Source organism: Doryrhamphus excisus, chromosome 11 (genome assembly GCF_030265055.1).
Source record: "Doryrhamphus excisus isolate RoL2022-K1 chromosome 11, RoL_Dexc_1.0, whole genome shotgun sequence".
Lineage (NCBI taxonomy): Eukaryota > Metazoa > Chordata > Actinopteri > Syngnathiformes > Syngnathidae > Doryrhamphus > Doryrhamphus excisus.
This window is the reverse complement of record NC_080476.1, coordinates 4,203,680-4,219,048: the sequence shown is the minus strand read 5'-3', so window position 1 is coordinate 4,219,048 and position 15,369 is coordinate 4,203,680. Positions and strand designations below refer to the sequence as shown.

General features: G+C 47.1%; 1 protein-coding gene across 12 annotated transcripts in view; it reads left to right on the top strand.

Annotated features, from left to right (window-relative positions):
- The window catches only part of fryb (furry homolog b (Drosophila)), a 37,267-nt gene that overhangs the window by 10,580 nt on the left and 11,318 nt on the right, over positions 1-15,369 (top strand). For 8 of the 12 annotated variants that reach the window (XM_058086059.1, XM_058086058.1, XM_058086049.1 and 5 more), the window contains 36 exons: positions 2,615-2,808; positions 3,151-3,204; positions 3,305-3,444; positions 3,657-3,747; positions 3,817-3,896; positions 5,749-5,829; positions 6,335-6,503; positions 6,582-6,674; positions 6,766-6,864; positions 7,371-7,472; positions 7,555-7,658; positions 7,737-7,845; positions 7,950-8,036; positions 9,345-9,516; positions 9,591-9,723; positions 9,794-9,901; positions 9,963-10,089; positions 10,165-10,521; positions 10,645-10,731; positions 10,800-11,059; positions 11,135-11,324; positions 11,428-11,552; positions 11,722-11,779; positions 11,909-12,000; positions 12,136-12,308; positions 12,834-12,994; positions 13,060-13,170; positions 13,239-13,393; positions 13,498-13,597; positions 13,684-13,855; positions 13,939-14,198; positions 14,273-14,419; positions 14,494-14,662; positions 14,754-14,844; positions 14,931-15,004; positions 15,089-15,239. In XM_058086059.1, the coding sequence (XP_057942042.1) occupies positions 2,689-2,808; positions 3,151-3,204; positions 3,305-3,444; positions 3,657-3,747; positions 3,817-3,896; positions 5,749-5,829; positions 6,335-6,503; positions 6,582-6,674; positions 6,766-6,864; positions 7,371-7,472; positions 7,555-7,658; positions 7,737-7,845; positions 7,950-8,036; positions 9,345-9,516; positions 9,591-9,723; positions 9,794-9,901; positions 9,963-10,089; positions 10,165-10,521; positions 10,645-10,731; positions 10,800-11,059; positions 11,135-11,324; positions 11,428-11,552; positions 11,722-11,779; positions 11,909-12,000; positions 12,136-12,308; positions 12,834-12,994; positions 13,060-13,170; positions 13,239-13,393; positions 13,498-13,597; positions 13,684-13,855; positions 13,939-14,198; positions 14,273-14,419; positions 14,494-14,662; positions 14,754-14,844; positions 14,931-15,004; positions 15,089-15,239 (4,802 nt within the window). In that variant the 5' untranslated portion in view covers positions 2,615-2,688. Of the gene's footprint in view, positions 1-2,614; positions 2,809-3,150; positions 3,205-3,304; positions 3,445-3,656; positions 3,897-5,748; positions 5,830-6,334; positions 6,504-6,581; positions 6,675-6,765; positions 6,865-7,370; positions 7,473-7,554; positions 7,659-7,736; positions 7,846-7,949; positions 8,037-9,344; positions 9,517-9,590; positions 9,724-9,793; positions 9,902-9,962; positions 10,090-10,164; positions 10,522-10,644; positions 10,732-10,799; positions 11,060-11,134; positions 11,325-11,427; positions 11,553-11,721; positions 11,780-11,908; positions 12,001-12,135; positions 12,309-12,833; positions 12,995-13,059; positions 13,171-13,238; positions 13,394-13,497; positions 13,598-13,683; positions 13,856-13,938; positions 14,199-14,272; positions 14,420-14,493; positions 14,663-14,753; positions 14,845-14,930; positions 15,005-15,088; positions 15,240-15,369 lie in introns of all 12 variants that reach the window. The other 4 variants (XM_058086055.1, XM_058086056.1, XM_058086051.1 and 1 more) reach the window with 3 other exon arrangements.

Here is a 15,369-nt window from a genome sequence, read left to right as displayed (position 1 = left end):
CTCTTTTTCTTCCTCACACAAATATATTTTTTAGTATTTTTTTTAGTATTCTGCAGTCTTATGGTTATTATATGAGTTAAGGCACATCACAATGTTGTTTTTGACTTGATTGATTATTTTTATTCCTTGGGTTTATTTGTATCGAGAAAGTCCCCTGTCAATTATTCTTCCTATCGTTCTCTTGCATCTAATATGACCGATATGGTGTGGATGGTTAGTCATTTGCATTCCCTGTGTCATGTCACCTCTTCACATGCACACAATAACCCAATCCTTAACCTTAACCTTAACCTTAACCTTAACCTTAACCTTAACCTTAACCTTAACCTTAACCTTAACCGTGTTGCTTCCTTTGTAGTTGTACCACATGACTGACTTTTGCAGGCGTCAGAAGCGTTGCACCATGGTTTGCTTCTATATTTGCATGTATGTACACTTGTGTATGAGTGGGGTCAGTGGGAGGGAGTGGCGCGCCTATAAATAACTCACCCCCCACCCCTCTCTTGGGGTACTGTTGAAATTCTTCTGGCCAGATCTCCATAAGGGGACTTATAAAGACAACTTTCAAAAAGCCAACAATGCATTTCCAGTCAACTTTCTAACCGGCAGCTGCGGATTCAGAGGTCACGGTAAAGACGGCAGGTTGGAGGCGGAGCTAAAGCGAGAGCGCTGCATTGGTCTGAAGGACTGTGTGGCTCTCCGGCGTCTCTGAAGATTGTCGCCTTTGCTCTTGACGGAATACTTTCAGAGCGTCTCTTCCAGAGCTCGTCGGTGCTTGGGCTGAGGATTAATCGTGGGCTACATCTTCTGTCATGAGAGCTTCTTTCTTTGCTTTATTGTCCCGTCACTTGGATGATGGAGCTTCTCACCTTTTACCTTTGGTTAACTTCAGCTAAGCTGCCATGCCGGTCAAGCTGGATAAAAATGTCATTCTGAGCCACTTGTTTCCTGGAAGGAACTTCTTCAACTTAGCCGTTATGGAGGCTGTACTGTACAGGCTGTAGGCCATCCCCACTCCAACTTTGGTGTTCTTTCTTGGACCACCCGACCATCTGCACCATGGAAATGCCAGCTAGGTGGAGCAGGGCAAGTGTGATTAGCTTCATCAAGGGCCTTGGTAAGCTCTCACTGGGAGGGGGTCACTAGATCATGTGAGTGCATGTTGGCCTCGTGTGAGTGCTCAGGTTTCATGAAAACAGGCTGCTGCTTGGGAGGCTTGTCCTTTTTAGCAATTAGTGTCCTCTCACCTCTGCAGTGTGAGCCGAGTCAAAGGTCATAGTTGTTAACCATGGTGCAGCTATCCTCAGGGATTACCTTGTGGCAAGCGAATGCAACGAATGCAGAGTGCAGGTGCACGGAAATACTTCAGTCAGGGGTGTCCCAACTGTGGGGGGGTCACATTGTTATTCTTCACATTTAAGTCATATTATAAACCAATAAGTGGCAGGTCAGGATATACTGGCCCTGGACCAGTTGGAGCCCAAACCAGAATCCAGCGATGCCCACTACATGTGTTGAGCAGCACTACCCCACGATCTAAAAGTCAGAGCTGTAATTCATCATCCAATGTGGCTCTTCAATGTGTCAGATAATGACATTTACTACTTTTCAGTTTGGTTTGAAGGTGCCCCTTTTAGGAATTTGGGACATTTGTTGATGTTTTCTGTTGGGCCGTACTCTTTCATAATGTTCTAATGTGGGCCATGTTTCATTTTATTTTTAGAGTATGCCATAAGCCAAGGCCAACAGTGGTTAGCATGTTGGCCACACAGTCAGGAGATAAGGAAGAAGATCCGCTTGGGACTATGTGGAGTTTGCATGTTTTCTCCGGTTTGCTCCCACATTCCAAAAACATGCATGTTAGGTTAATTGGTGATAATAGGCATGAATGTGAGTTGGTTATTTGTCTATATGTGCCCTCCACTGGCAAACAGTCCATGAGCCAATAAAAAAAACTAGTTGTGCTGATTTAAGAACTCCATGCTGAAAGAGGGAAACATCTATTGTCATGTTATTCGTCAACAAAACATTCTAAATGCTGATCCAGGTGTGATAGTAGGATCTGTTCTCTAAATGTAGGGATGCTTTGATTCTGATACCGATAATTCGAGTCTGGGTGCTATTGACTGGGGGTGCAATATAAGGGGAAAAGTTAGGTTCCCCTGACTGACAGGAGGCAATTATTACTGGTGAAACATAGAGAGGATGGCATGCCTTCATTAAGGAGACTTTGAATGTTAGAGTATATAGTGTGATAGTTTAGAGGTATCATGCCGTTGGGCTCCATGTGAGATAACAGTCTGCAAACCCACTGAGAGAGGCTGGTGATCTAGTCTGATGAATTTGCTTGAGACTGCTGGCTGTCACGTGTCCATATTGTTGAAATTCCGTATTAAATTAAACGTCACAATTTTGATCGGTGGCAGATCGATCTGAGCATCCCTAATAACATGAAAAGCAGGGTAAATGCTAAGTCTATGATGTCATGCCCTACGAATGTGGCAGATCACATTGAACCTGGGAAGTTGCTTGTGTGTGCTCATGGTGTGCAGATGTAGAACATGGAGATACGTACATTCTCTGGGTTGTGTCTTCACCCTCTCCCTCCCCTCAGCCTCTCCGGTGGGATTGAAGCCGCCCGTCCCGCCTGTCACTGGAACCTTGGGAGAGAGAAAAGGTCCCGTTATCATGGCGCCCGTCAATGTGGACCCCGAGAGCAAGCCGGGCGAATTCGTCCTAAAGAGCTTGTTCGCCAACTTCACCCTCCTCTCCGAGCGCAAGATCCGCATCATCATGGCGGAACCTCTGGTGAGTGATTCTGCGTCCGCTTAGGGCCTCACCTTGTTTAGACTGCTTCTCTTTCTTACCATCACTCCCACACACGCTCAGAGTGGCTTTTATGGCGGGAAGTGCAGATCAATCTCCTTTTAATGCAGTGGAAGAAGCATCTCTATCCACTTGGCAGGTGTCTGTTCTCGGGTCATAGAGGGACAAGGCTATCTCAGCATGCACTGATCCTACCATGCATTAAAAATCCCTTTGAAGCTTTCTACCTTTTCTTTTCCCCATCATGTCAATACTAACAAATATAAGGGCTTCTTGAGTGTGAAAGTGCTCAAGTCAGATAATATTTTGCATATGATTCTTTAGGAGAAGCCGCTCAACAAGTCTCTTCAGAGAGGAGAGGACCCACAGTTTGACCAGGTTTGTACGCTTGATTATCATCATCACCATCACTATCATCAACAACAACAACATGGAAGCTTTCAATCGTTAACGCAAATGTCCTCACTGTGTGTTGCAGCTGATCAGCGCCATGAGCTCCCTGGCTGAGTACTGCCTGCCCTCCATCCTCAGGACTCTGTTCGACTGGTACAAGAGACAGAACGGCTTGGAGGATGAGTCGCACGAGTATCGACCCAGGGCCAACACCAAGTCGAAAAAGTGAGAAATTCAGTTGGTTTAAAGCTCCTTTTGACATCCTCTCTAATATGATAAGATGTTGTGATTCATTTACACTAAATCAGCACACTTTGGACTCGACTTTCCAGCCAGAGTGCTTACTTTTCCATGTGGGCTCCTGTCCCTTGAAGAGGCAGATTTTTCTCACTGAAATTGACGGTGTTTGCATCTGTCTGTCTGTCTGTCTGTCTCAGCGATGAGCAGCAGAAGGACTACTTACTGGAGCGGAGGGATTTGGCCATAGACTTCATCTTCTCTCTTGTGCTCATAGAAGTTTTGAAGCAGGTGAGTGTCAATTTAGTGCAATTTCACGCCTCATGTACACGCAGTGAGGCTCATTTTCTTTTTGTTCAGATCCCCCTGCATCCCCTCCTGGATGGACTCATCCAAGAAGTTATTAACTTGGCCTTCAAGCACTTCAAATATAAGGAAGGGTAAGAGCGGTATCTGTAATGGGTATTTAAATCAGCTGGGGATCAAATACTTTCTCCACTGTATATGGACAAAAGTATTGGGACACTGACAGATTTTTGAAGTGTGCTTTCACACCAAACCCATCCAAGCATGCCTTTAGGGATCTTGCTTTGCACACTTGGAACTAAGTTGGAAGCATCTTCTTCTGTCTCTTTGGGCTTTTCCCTTCAGGGGTCACCACAGCAAATCAATCTCATCCATCCAACCTTGTCTTCTGCATCTGTCTCTCTCACACCAACTACCCTCATGTCCTCCTTCACTACATCCATAAAACTCCTCTTTGGTCTTCCTCTACGCCTCCCACCTGGCAGCTCTAAACGCAGCATCCTTCTACCAATATATTCACTGTCTCTCCTCTGGACATGCCCCAACCATCTCAGTCTGGCCTAAAGGACTTTATCTCCAAGGCCTTTAACATATAATGTCCCTCTGTTGTACTCGTTCCTGATCCTATCCATCCTGGTCACTCCCAATGAGAACCTCAGCATCCTCATCTCTGATACCTCCAGTTCTGCTTCCTGTCTTTTCCTCAGTGGCACTGTCTCTAGACCAAGGGTGCTCATTAAGTCGATCGCGAGCTACCGGTCGATCGCGGAGGTGGTACTGGTCGATCGCTGGTCGATCGCGGCGTGACATTAAAAAAATATCATCCCAGCATCAATGCCGTCACTTGATTGATATACAGGGCAGCCATTCAGATGACAACTGAATGTTGCCCTTCGGGCGACCAATCAAATCAAACAACGTCTCTAAGTGCAGCAGAACTTACGATGTCAGCCTATCATCCATCCCCGTTACTTGATTGACATACAGGACAACCAGTCAGATGACAACTGAATTTTGACCTTTAGGTCACCGCTCATGCGCAAACAACGATGCAAAGTGCTAAGCTAGTCGGCGAATTGCGAGATTTTAAGCCCTCGCTAAAGTTTATGGTCACTAAAATGAGTGAAGGAGCTGGACCAAGTAAAAAGGCAAAAACTGGACCAAGTAAAAAGGCAAAAAACATATCACTTCCATACGGATATGGAATATTATACGGATATTATGATACGGATATTATCCATGACTGATAAACATTTGGAAGTGTGCTTGAGGCTGGCTATCAGCAGCTACTGTCCGGACTATGCATCCCTGGCTGGTTCAATTCAGTGCAAGTCATCAAAGTAAACTCCGGTAATTACAAAAAATGTTAATAGTTAATTATGTGTGTTTTGCAATATTGGCTCATTTGGTTATGTAAGGTACATCAACATACATTGTACGTACAAATAATCCTCAATACATTTGAAAATAAATAGATGTTTTGCATTTTTGTAGTGGGTAGATCATTTTGACTCGGTCATTTTAAAAGTAGCTCGCATGCTGAAAAAGTGTGAGCACCCCTGCTCTAGACCAAACAACATGCCTGGTCTCATCACAGTTTTGTATACCTTTCCTTTCATTTTAGCTGAAACTCTTCTATCACTTCACGCCTGACACTTTTCTCCACCCATTCCCTCCTGCCTGTACATGCTTCTTCACCTCCTTTTCACAATCTCCATTGTTCTGAACTGTTGACCCCAAGTACTTAAAATTCTCCACCTTCTGTATCTCTTCTCCCTGTAACCTCACTCTTCCACTTGGGTCCCTCTCATTCACACTCATAATTTGGAAGCTTACAATTGTCCAAAATGTCTTTCAGGACTCTAGTGCAGCTCCTGACTGATCTATGCATTGAGGGCCATGTCCCACTGCCATTGTCCATATATTGTTTACTCCCACATCACAGGACAAATGGATATTTTTAAACTGACCACCATTCTCTGTCAGGTACCTGGGACCAAACACTGGCAACATGCACATCGTGGCTGACCTCTATGCTGAAGTGGTGGGAGTCGTGGCTCAGTCCAGGTACTTATGTTAACTTGGAGCAGGATATACCTATATGGTCTCATTTACAGGGAGGACAGAAACACTCCCTGGCATCGGCTGTGTTTTTCTCTTTCACTTTGAACACAACCGCGCCGCTAACTTTGGGGAGGGTGGCCGCCCCGCACAGACACAGCACACGCCTCAGGAACGAGCGCACGTACACAAACACGGCGCACGCACATTCCCTCTGCAGACGCCCGCCCCCCCCACACCCGTCTTCCACATGCCTTTCTAAATATAGAACGGCAGAGCCATGTTGATACAAATCTCTCCATGCTGCGCGTCCGTGCACGCACATCACATCACATCACAAACATCCAAGTGCACAAACACAGGGTACAAAGTCAGGATGAGAAATTCTGGATATGTACAGCATTGTGTCTTTTTGCTTAATTTTTTTTTTCAAGCAAATTTTATTTCTACAATACAAAACGAAGCGTACTTTGGCCACCCCTGGTCTGCATCTCTTTGACCTCCTCTTCAGGTTCCCGGCTGTGAGGAAGAAGTTCATCTCCGAGCTAAAGGAACTGAGACAGAAGGAGCAGAGTCCTTACGTCCTCCAGTCCACCATCAGCCTCATCATGGGCCTCAAGTTCTTCCGCATCAAAATGTACCCTGTAGAGGACTTTGAGGCCTCCTTCCAGTTTATGCAGGTAATAATGAGGGCTGAAGGCTGTTCTATAGAAGCTGTGATATGGTTTTCACTTTATTTTGTCTTCCTGTGTGTATAGGAGTGTGCACAGTATTTCCTGGAGGTGAAGGACAAAGACATCAAACACTCTCTGGCCGGACTCTTTGTGGAAATTCTCGTTCCTGTCGCCGCTGTGAGTGCTTTTTATGAACCCCCACCCACCCGCATCCTTGCAACTGTTTTCTAGAAGCGAGCATCAAGGTAACTGGTGCATCTCCACGCAGACTGTGAAGAATGAGGTGAACGTGCCGTGCCTGCGCAACTTTGTGGAGAGTTTGTACGACACCACGTTGGACCTGTCCTCCAGGAAGAAGCACTCCCTGGTGAGCGACTTCTCCTCCTTTCCTCCCCATTAACAGCAATTTGTGCAGCCATTTACTGTAACCCCTGCAACATGTGTGGCGCTTTATCTCTTGGTGGGGAGGGGCAGCAGCAGGGGAGGGAGGGGGCAGTCATGTTGGGGAGGGGCTCATCAAATTAGTCTCACCACACTGACCTCAGCGTGATGGTGCTCTGCGCACATTTGCATGCAGTAAAACTAAAGTGTTAGTGTCGAAACTGTACAAATAACAACTTGAGTTAGCATTGATTTCATGAGACTGCATCCTTGCCTTCACTGCGTCACCAATCATCACACACACACACACACACACACTTTCTTTCACTTTCAACAACCTGCTCTTCAACTCGACTATTCTGACTGAATAATTGTTATTGCTGAAAGATGAAACATACTGATAAAAGTCTCATAGCTTCATGTTCCTTTTCAGAGCTTCACAGTTCAAACCTTCTCGCTTTTCAACTGCTCTTTACACTGTGTGTCCACCAGGCCTTGTACCCCCTGGTGACGTGCCTGCTGTGTGTGAGCCAGAAGCAGCTCTTCCTTAGCCGCTGGCACATTTTCCTCAACAACTGCCTGTCCAACCTCAAGGTCAGGATAAGCTCCTGTCAAACAAATATGCCTTTGTGCGCTGGTGTTAGCTTAGTTTCCGTGAATCCATGTTTGAATGCAGAATAAAGACCCCAAGATGGCGCGTGTGGCTCTGGAGTCTCTCTACCGCCTCCTGTGGGTTTACATGATCCGAATCAAGTGTGAAAGCAACACTGCAACACAAAGGTGACAGTAATAGGGGACACACACAGTAATAGGGGACATTTTTGTAGTACCGTTTTGTAACACTTTCCCCTCCCACAGTCGCCTGACGTCCATCACCTCCACTCTCTTCCCTAAAGGGAGTCGCAGCGTCGTCCCCAGAGATATGCCGCTTAATATCTTTGTCAAGATTATCCAGTTTATTGCGCAGGTGGGTAGGATAACTTATTCTCACCGACCCGTAGGAAAATAAGTGCCTTCATTCTTTAGAATGAACCTGACTTCCCAACACCTGTAACATCTGTTTGTGCTCAGGAGAGGCTGGACTTTGCCATGAAGGAGATCATATTTGACCTGCTGAGTGTTGGCAAACCTGCCAAAGCCTTCAGCCTCAACCCAGAGGTACTGTGCATTTACTTTTATCTTTAACAAACCCTCCATCTTTGCGTATTTGTTTACTATTTACAGTATTACCTATTATTTTATTTTTTAATTAAGGTATTGCTTGTCATACAGCATGTATTCTTATTCTTTTTGTAGCTATTATTTATTCATATTACAGTAATCCCTTGCCACTTCACAGTTCGAATTTTGCAGCTTTACTCATGTCATGGTTTTTCAAAATATGTTAAGTCATGCAGTTTTTTGGTTTGATAAGCATGTGTATTGAAGCACATTTGACATTTTATTTTGCTTAAATGAAGCACTTTCAAGCATAGATATAGTTAAATAAACAAAAATACAAATATAAGGCATAAAGAAGATGCATATGTAGTATTCTACACTACTTAATACACTGCTTGTCAGTAATGTTACCGTAATGTTTGGTGAGACACACACATACCATACTAGATCGCCCAAACAACAGGCTTTTATTGCAAGTAAGTCTCAAGAGGCGCAATATCAAATCAAATCAAATCAACTTTATCCATACTAGATACACACACACACACGCCCACCCACCCACACACAATCACACACAGTAGGGAGACATGGCATGACACTGAGGATCAAGGAAAAGCCACCTTTGGGGCCGTCCACACTGGGAGCAGCCGCAGGCCATGCCACCAGCACCTGGGCCCCCCGACTCCGACAAATGGGCGCACCCCCACATCAAAGGGAGGAACCACCAGCCAGCCGGGTCGAAGGGACCCAAGGACCCCCCCGAGGAAACACTGGTGTTAAAAGCTAAAGACTAAAAGCATAAAATAGGACTTAAAAGATACCTCTTAACAGCACTACTTGCTACTGTTGTAGCCATAACCCGCGCCAAGCTAAAATTCAACACTTCCTGTCCAACACTGTCACATATTTACAGCAAGGAGCGAATTGTATTTATGTCATATATGGTGTATTTTCTCTTATTATGTGTACTATATTGGGCAATACAAGAGAAAAGGTGATTATAGGGGTGTTATTTCATGTGTACAGGGCTCTAATAATGTTAAAGGCCATATTGAGAAGGTCATAAACAAGTTTTGTAACCATTTACAAATAAGAAATCCTCCATTTTCACTTAGCGGAAATTCACTTATCATGGAACAAATTAACCAGGATAAACAAGGGATTACTGCATATACAGTATTTATGTACTGTCTATTGTATATTATAGAATTAGTTTTTTAGGGTTAGGCTTAGATAGGCTCTTTATTTGCAAATGTAACCATAGGATGTACTTCAACGTACCCATCACCATTGTCTTGGTTACAGCGCATGAACATAGGCCTGAGAGCCTTCCTGGTGATTGCCGACGCTCTGCAGCAGAAAGACGGAGAACCTCCCATGCCGAACACAGGAGCCACCCTACCCTCCGGGAACTCCCTGAAGAAGAAGAAAACCTACCTCAGCAAGACCCTTACAGAGGAGGAGGCTAAGCTTATTGGTGTGTATGTGCGCGATGAGAAGCTATCTGTCACGCCACGTTCGTAACTCTGTTGGCATCTCTTGTCCGCCCAGGCATGTCCTTGTACTACTCACAGGTAAGGAAGGCCCTGGATAACATCCTCAGACACCTGGACAAGGAGGTGGGCCGCTGCATGATGCTCACCAGCGCCCAGATGCTCAACAAAGAACCAGAGGACATGATCACGTATGTAGCGTGTATCAAGGTTCCTATAAAAATAACAATCATGCTTCATGTGCGTACTTGTCTCTGGCAGAGGTGAAAGGAAACCAAAAATCGACCTGTTCCGCACGTGTGTAGCTGCTATTCCTCGCATCCTCCCTGATGGGATGTCCAAACCTGAGCTCATCGACCTCCTCTCACGGTGAGCTGACATCAGCCATCTTGTTCATCACCCGGTTATTTACTTGCCATTTTGACCTCAGACTCACAGTGCACATGGACGACGAGCTCCGTCTCATTTCCCAGAACTCACTTCAGAGCCTGTTACTGGATTTCTCCGACTGGAGGGAAGACGTCCTCTTCGGTTACACGCATTTCCTTTTACGTGAGGTATATAACTGGCAGACATTATCGATATGAGGATGGTTCCAAAAATAAATTCTGCAAATGTGACGTCCCCTCCAGGTCCAAGACACCCAGCAGGGCCTTCAAGATGCATCCGTCAAGCTCCTTCTGCAGCTCCTCACTCAGTGGAGGTTAGCGCTGCAGCTGCAGGGGAAGATGCGAGGCGGTGTCGAGGTTTGTCAACAAGACCGGCCTATTTTTTTCTATGAAATTTTGCATTTTTCTTCCTTTTTCTTTCATCTTCTCATTCAGGCGAGCCCTAGAATGTCTGAGAGAAGCCCGCACTGCTCTGTGCTTCATGGTGTGGAGGGTCTTGCCTTGCTGCTCCTCTGCTCCTGTCAGATCAGCACCAGGAAGCTGGCGGTGGGAGTACTCAGAGAGATTCGCTGCCTTTTCACGGCGCTCGGACATGCCGAGGTGCAGAGCCAGTAGCTAGCACGTGTTTATTTGATGACACATACTGAAGATACATACTGTACCTGCATGTCATTAAGATTCATGAACTGAAAATGACGATGATTGCGGCTCTATTCCCTCCAGGATGATGACAAGCCCATGATAGAGGTCATGGACCAGCTGAGTCCAGCAGTGATGGACAGCTTTGTTCACGTGGCTGTATCTGACTCGGTATGTGAGCATTTGGACCTCCATTGTGCCTTACTTTGACTGTACGTTTTTTTTTTACCTCCTCACAGTCCACATTACCCATGAACCACCACGTGGACCTCCAGTGGTTAGTGGAGTGGACGGCTCGCCTGGTGAGCAGCTCCTACGACGTGAAGAGCCCCAGCCATGTGTGGATCTTTGCTCAGTGCTTGAAGGACCCGTGGGTGCTGTGCCTGCACATCTTCCTACGGCAGGAGCACCTGCCCAAACACTGCCCTGTCGCCCTGGGATACGCCTGGCCCTACGCCTTCACGCGGGTGCAGCTGCTCCTGCCCCTCGTCGACCCCAAGTACGCATGCACACATTGCGCTGCCAGGCAGCAGTATTGATGACCCGGTGTACTAAAGTGCAGGTCTTCCTTCAGCAGCCCGGTGAACGCCAAGAAGACAAGCACAGCGAGTTCCAGTGACAATTACATGTCTCTATGGAGGAACTACCTCATCTTGTGTCTCGGGGTGGCAAAGCCCAGCATCATGTCGCCAGGACACCTCCGAGCTTCCACACCCGAGATCATGGCCACCACGCCAGACGGCAGCATCACCTACGACAACAAGGTGTGTGCTTTATTGTGAAAGTGCTGTGTGGTCCCCACATCTGACATAACAATACATAATAACAATAAAATGAAATAATGCTACTGATGTTCATCTCATTCAGGTGATAGGCACACCATCAGTCGCCTGGCTTTTAAAGCAACTGGTCCCACTCATGAGAGCAGAGAGTCTGGAGATCACAGAGTCTCTGGTGTTGGGCTTTGGGTGTACAAACGCTCTGGTCTTCAGGTATGATGAACATCTGCGGAATCATACATGGCAGCCTCACAAGATTCCAAATGAGTGTCAGGGATGGCTGAAGAGCATGTGACACCACATTTGCAACAGATGAGCGTCCTCTTGGTACACTGTGTCCTCTTCCACTCATCCTAGTGTTTTTTTGTGTTTTTTTTTACAGGGAGCTCATGGAAGAACTCCACCCGCTCATGAAGGAGGCCCTGGAACGTCGACCCGAGGTAACAGTGAGAAAAAAAGATGACTCTCCTGCTCCCTCATCTTTCATTAAGAGAGAGTTCTGGTCACGATGAGTCATCAGACCATGTCAACGTCATAATCATGTTTTAATATATGTGCTTGGATGCCAGAACAAGAAGCGGAGGGAACGGAGAGATCTACTCAGGCTGCAGCTGCTGAGGATTTTTGAACTGTTGGCCAATGCAGGAGTTATCAGCGACAGGTGCCGCACAACGAGTGACGCACAGCTCATTCTAAATGCAATACACAACACCGCCACCACATGTTAAGCTAAGGACACCAAAGTAACTGATCCATGCCTCCGATATAGCTTTACTTAGTCTCGTCTTCTCCATAGCACCAATGGGGCACTGGAGCGTGACTCATTAGCATTGGGGGCCTTGTTCCTCGAGTACGTGGACCTGACCCGGATGCTCCTCGAGGCTGAAAACGAGAAGGAGATGGAAGTCCTTAAAGACATCAGAGCCCACTTCAGCGGCATGGTGGCCAACCTCATCCAGTGTGTGCCTGGTAAGTCACCGTCACTTAGAAGTTCAGTCAAAACTCATTTACAAGCCTTATTTTTGTCCCTGCAGTGGCATGCGTGCCGATTTAAATTGGTGGTAAACAGGTCTGAAGTATTTGTAAACTGTGGGGCTGCGTGCCAGTGTGTGAGGAAAAATTTCAAACTGCAGCTGCGAGATAGCATTAGCTTCTTCCCTGGATTTCAACATCTTGTAGGTCCCTTGCAAAGAGAAGAATTAATGAAGTTAGCTGTGATGCCTGTTGTGGTGCGGCCTCACGCTGGATGCAGCGGGACCAAATAATACCACGACTGCCTCACGAATGCGGGAAGTGGTAGTAACAATTCATGTGTCAACATTGCACAAACTCGTCCTCATGCTTTTCAGGCACGCCATGAATAAAAAATAAATGACACTCATTATCACGGCAAATTGCTGGACAATGCGAAGGCAAATGTGTGCAAGTCTAAACCTCGCTATAATGACATATCGAATTAATTGTGAATGTTTTTCACTGTGTGTGTGCGTGCAGTGCACCACAGGCGCTTTCTTTTCCCCCAGCAGTCCCTTCGGCACCACCTCTTTATCCTCTTCAGCCAATGGGCCGGACCGTTCAGTGTCATGTTCACGCCCCTCGACCGCTACAGCGACCGCAACCACCAGATCACCCGATATCAGTACTGTGCTCTCAAGGTGAGCGTATGGAGAAGAGCCGCCTGTTATTCACCTTAAAGAAAACTAATTGTTCTTTCACACAGGCCATGTCTGCCGTCCTGTGTTGCGGTCCTGTGTTTGACAACGTGGGGCTCTCCACTGACGGATATCTCTACAAGTGGCTGGACAACATCTTGGCCTGCCACGACAAACGGGTACGTCTCAAGACAGGAACTAATATTTACCTGATGTTTGAGCCTGCCTAACAACACATCTGCCGCAGGTACACCGTCTGGGATGCGAGGTGGTCATCCTGCTCTTGGAATTGAACCCCGACCAGAGCAATCTGTTCAACTGGGCCGTGGACCGCTGCTTCACTGGATCCTACCAGCTAGCATCCGGATGCTTCAAGGCCATCGCCACCGTTTGTGGTAACAGGTAGGCTCTCCACTCTCAAGTTCCTAACTTCGCATCAATTTATGGTCATTTCTACTAAGCCGAAAGAAGGATTTCAGATCTCACATGATGTGTGTCTTTGCTAGGAATTACCCATGTGACCTTGTTACCCTGCTAAATCTGGTCCTGTTCAAGGCGTCAGACACCAGCAGGGAAATCTATGAAATCTCCATGCAGCTGATGCAAGTATGTGTATCAGGGTGTATATGTAGGAATTATTTGCCTGACATACCACACGTGATATACACTGTGTATGTCATTTCCATGTTCAGGTGTTGGAATCCAAACTGTGTGCATACTCGAAACGGATGGTTGAGCAAAAGCCTGGTAACATTTTGTACGGGACACACGGGCCGTTGCCACCTCTCTACAGCGTCAACCTGTCCCAGCTCTCCATCCAGCTGGCCAGCATGTACCCAGAGCTCACTCTGCCTCTCTTCTCTGGTAAGTACGACTCGCCACGCAAGCCGAGACGAAAATATGTTAGTAATTTGACCAATATTTCCTCCTTTTTGTGTCATTTGCAGAGGTGAGCCAGCGATTCCCTACCACCCACTCCAACGGCCGACAGATCATGCTGTCCTACCTGTTGCCATGGCTCAGCAACATCGAGCTGGTGGACACGGGACTCCTGCCTCCCGCCTCCAGCCCCTGCACCCCAGAGGAGGAGCCTCGGGGTCATGCCCAGAGTCTAGGAGGTGTGACTCCCAGCCTCCGAGGCAATGGCTGGGGCTCCCTGCAGGCCACCTCACTCGTGCTCAACAACCTCATGTTCATGACAGCCAAGGTGGGACACGATGTTCATCTGTTTCCTTGGTGAAATTCCTACCTTTAACCAGAATGGCCTCTTCGCTCGTTTAGTATGGAGACGAGGTGTCAGGCCCGGAGATTGAGAGTGCCTGGAACGCTCTGGTGTCCAATGAGCGGTGGAGCAACAATCTGAGGATCACCCTACAGTTCCTCATCAGCTTGTGTGGCGTCAGCAGTGACACCACGCTGCTGCCTTATGTAAGTACTCTCCATCTTCTCCACTATTTAAACACACGCATCTCCATGGTGATAATGGCATTGTGGTGTTTTAGATCAAGAAAGTGGTGATATACCTGTGTCGCAACAACACCATCCAGACGATGGAGGAGCTTCTTTTTGAGCTGCAGCAGACTGACCCGGTCAACCCAGTGGTGCTGCACTGCGACAACCCTCCCTTCTACCGCTTTGCTGCCAGCAACAAAGCGCCCACCTCGCAGACAGGTGAGAGCACAGCTCCTCATTGGTCAGTCAGTTTGACTTCCTGTTTGAACATAGCTGCTCACGATGGCGTGTGTCCTGTGTGCTTGTGCAGGCACCACCTCCAGTAGCAACACGGTGGTGGTCGGACAGGAAAACCTGGCAGACACGGATGAGAACAAAATGGTCAGAGAGAGCGAAGACCGGTCAGTATTGATATTTTTCCAATGACAAGACACACACATTGATACTCCTTATGTGTCAGTATCACATCCGTGTGTGTGTTTCTTAGCAGGGGCAGGGCGCACAACAGGCTGGAGTCTCGCTACAGCAACAGCTCAGGAGGGTCCTATGAGGATGAAAAGAGTATGTTGTTCTGGTTCTCATGAAGTGACTCTACACTTATAAGTAATTGACCAGATGGTTTACATCCAACAACTGCTGTTACAGACGACCCTCTCCCACCGTATGCTGCCTGGCTTGTGAGTGTTTTGGAGACAAACCGCCCTCAGCCGCTGCCCATGCCCATCAACGGAGGCTGTTGGGCGCCTCTGGTGGACTACCTGCCGGAGACCATCACACCCAGAGGACCCCTGCACAGGTGCATGCCATGCCTGCTTGCAGATGTTGTAATAAAAATAGCATGGAATGAAACCAAGTCAGATGTTTGTCTCTGCTATGTGGAGAATGAACAGGAGTGGGTGTTAGATGGTGAAGAAACTAAATGGGTA